The 3,313-nt window shown below is 51.7% G+C and overlaps 1 protein-coding gene across 1 annotated transcript; it reads right to left on the bottom strand.

Moving 5' to 3' along the window:
* Window positions 1-874: 874 nt before the first annotated feature.
* Window positions 875-2,140, bottom strand: LOC136539478 (ethylene-responsive transcription factor ERF026-like). Its single transcript, XM_066531440.1, has 2 exons — window positions 1,247-2,140; window positions 875-1,164 (listed from the first exon to the last, which is right to left on the bottom strand). The coding sequence occupies exon 1, from the start codon at window positions 1,933-1,935 to the stop codon at window positions 1,324-1,326; it is 612 nt and encodes a 203-aa protein (XP_066387537.1). The 5' UTR covers window positions 1,936-2,140; the 3' UTR covers window positions 875-1,164; window positions 1,247-1,323.
* Between the last annotated feature and the right edge of the window lie 1,173 nt (window positions 2,141-3,313).

Here is a 3,313-nt window from a genome sequence, read left to right on the forward strand (position 1 = left end):
AATCTATTTGTAGGGGCAGCTGGTAATACGACCCGCCCCTACAAATCGATTTGTAGGGGCGGCTGAAAAGACCAGCCGCCCCTACAAATCGATCTGTAGGGGCGGCCTGGGAACCGCCTCTACAAATGCATGATTTGTAGAGATCCTTGCGTAGGGGCGGCTGGGCAAACCGCCCCTACAAATGGTCTACAACCGCCCCTAAAAATCCTTTTTGACGTAGTGAACTTTGAATCTGCCCAAGGCCAATCTATTCGGTCAGTCACGCTCTGGCTTCTCTCTCGTCAAAATCGTAATCCCTCCTCTCCTTGTTAAGGTCAAGGCGCCAACCATCTACTGATCCACATCTGGTGTGCTCGATTGGCAATTGTGCTGCTGATCCCACCAGCCTATTCGTTCATTGTTGATCACTGATTAGTGAGATAATTGTTCGTATCCAAATTGAAACTATCAAAAAATTATTTGAGGCCAACTATACTACACTATATACATCATATAAAGAATGTTTTAGACAACATGCATTGGTCTCGAAGGCATTTCAGAATTATTGTCTTATACTCTTATTTGAGGTAGTCATACATTATTTTTTACCGTTCTTTTAGTTCTTTTGTTGAATATTATTGTCCCTCCATACATAATTCAAGTCGTTTTGGACAAGACTTGGATGAAACATTGTAAATAATTCATAAATAACTTTTCAGTTGTTGAGTTTGGAAATATGAAAATCATATGAATAGATTTTGTCTTAAAAAGTAGTTTCATAAAAATATACATATATCACTTTTCGATAAATATTTTTATAAAAAATAAGAAGTTAAAGTTATGCTTTGGAGACAACCGTGTCGTCCAAAACGACTTGAATCTACCATTACGCAGGAAGTTCTACTAAATGCTTTATTCACCGTATTACAAATGGAAAAAAAAAACCTAGCCTAAAGGCTAAAGGGCTCATGGCGTCATGTTTGCCGGAGGATCCTCAAAACTGTAGAGCCAGGCTGACTGTACTGCGTTTGTAATACATACACTGACAATGAGATGGTGAGTAGGAGCATGTAGCAAACTCGTTATACGTGCGTATCCGTGTCGTGTCTGCATGCATCCATGCTACGTACGTACAAGAGCATCGCAGAGCGTCCATGTTGCCCCACCACCACCACGTACACATTCCTGAGAACATTCCTCTGCCCAGATCAGGTGTGATCATACGCTTTCCATTTACAAACGCAAGGTACGTGGCGCGCGTCCTCACCTCACATTACACCGCCTCCGATCCCACTACCACTACCACTACTGCGCCAAAGCAGTGTGGCTCGCCACTCCAGCGCATCAGGAGTGATCCCACAGGCTGACGCCTTCCTCGTCGGCTTCCATCTCCGCCGCCGAAGGGCCCAGCACCGGCGGGCTCATCATCAACCCCTCCGCCATGCTCAACATCAACCGCGGCATCTCGAACAGGTCGTCCTCGTCCACGACGCCCGCCGCCATGGCGCCGCCTGCGCCACCGCCGTGGCGCATGATCTCGTCAGCACCGCCACAACTGTGTCCATGCAGCTCGTCGTGCCGAGTACCGCTTCTTCCGTGGCGGCTGTCCAAGTCCGCCATCGCGGCCGCGGCCGCAGCAGCCGCGGCCCGGACGTCCTCCGCGGACGCGGACGCGGGCGCCGGCCGCGACATGGCGGCGTCGGGGAAGTTGAGCGCCGTGCCGGCGCCCCGCAGCGCCAATGCGGCGGCGTCGTAGGCCGCGGCGGCCATCTCGGGCTTTGGGTACGTGCCGAGCCAGATCCTGGTGGGCTTCCGGAGCTCCCGGATCTCCGACACCCACTTGCCCGCCCGCAGCCGCACCCCGCGGTACACCGGGTGCCGCGTCTCCGCCCTCGCGCGCCGCCCGCCGCACGTCGTCGACACGGTCCTCCGCTCCTCCTGCCTCTGCTCCTCCATCGATCAACCAGGTTACCAGCACGTCCCGATATGATCGATCGATCATTGCATCAACCACGCGCGCGCCAGGCTAGGGACGCGGCTAGAACTACAATGACCACCGCTAGTAGCATGTGTGAAAGGCACAAGCTAAGCTGCACAAAGTGACAGCAGATTGGCGGCAATGGTGATTAACCGGAGGATAAACCCTACTGGCCAGACTACTCCTCTGACCTGTGTTACGCCCAAATGGAGGATCTGAGGAGGGTTTAAAAAGCCGAGGAACCGGCTGGAGTTGGTGAAAACATTCTCGAGACGATCGAAGACGACGTGACGAGACGCGTTTCCTGCTCGCTCAACGCTCGGCTAGAGATGAGCTGTGAAGCACACGCACGCTAGCCGGGTCACGCGAAAGAGTGGGGGCCTCTCCCAAACCCAAGGGCTTTTCGACGACGGCCGGGCCAACGGGGACTCACCACATCGCGGCAGCCAGGTGCAATCTGAGGTCTTGCAAATTAAAGCCGCTTTTGGCTAGTGCGCGACGAGGTCAGCTCAGCTGGTCAGCTGGTGTACGAGCTGCGCCGGGGTTGTCCAGGTGGCTTCCGTCCTGAGCTTCGCGGCTGACTCGACAGGTGCAGTGCAAGCGAAGTGTCTCGCTCCGGTTGGTGGTTTTCCTCGTCACCTACCCTATCTAGTACGTCTAGTAGTACCGGTACTAGATTACGCGGGCGGTGCGTGCATGGCCAGATATTTCTGCGTAAGAGAATGGTGAGAAAATCTGCAAGCCTGTAGCGCCACCTTACCCAGGGGTCGTCGATCCTGCTTGAGCTGGAAAGCACGTGCTGTCCATTTCACCTAGCTCTTCCAAACGCGGTAGCCCAATGGTCACGTAGGTTCCGAGAGTTCACCGAGACTTGACCGAACTATGTGACAACAAGCTTTATTTGCCTGTAAAAAAACAAGGTTAGAACAGAGTTATTTCCCACCCTTCTTTTATCGGGGGAGAGATATATCATATTTATTATATACATACATATATCTAAATTCAGCAGAAGTACGCATCAGCACCGGTGCATATGTTTATCTTTCACGAATAGCCAGACAACACGCACGGCTCCATCTAGGGCATGGTTCCCAAGTGGGTGTGCATCGTTGTGGGTTGTTGAGACCCAAAGAATTTCGACAGATGAGTGCCCACAGGCCCACATTGTGATGCTGCTGCAGTCCATATCTTAGCATGGAGTAAAGTTTAATCCAAGAGCATATTTGTCTTCTGCTTGCATTATTGGCTGCTCTTGATCTTATCCCTCCAAATACTATTGTCACCACGAAAAGGGAGATTTTTCTTTCTTTTCTTTCCTTCTTTTCAATTTTTGGCAGCCCCATGCGCGTTCTGCAA

This window comes from Miscanthus floridulus, chromosome 2 (genome assembly GCF_019320115.1).
Source record: "Miscanthus floridulus cultivar M001 chromosome 2, ASM1932011v1, whole genome shotgun sequence".
Classification (NCBI taxonomy): Eukaryota; Viridiplantae; Streptophyta; class Magnoliopsida; order Poales; family Poaceae; genus Miscanthus; species Miscanthus floridulus.

What these genes read in the sequence shown, in the direction of transcription:
- LOC136539478 (XM_066531440.1), bottom strand. Translation starts at nt 1,935, where the DNA reads ATGGAGGAGCAGAGGCAGGAGGAGCGGAGGACCGTGTCGACGACGTGC.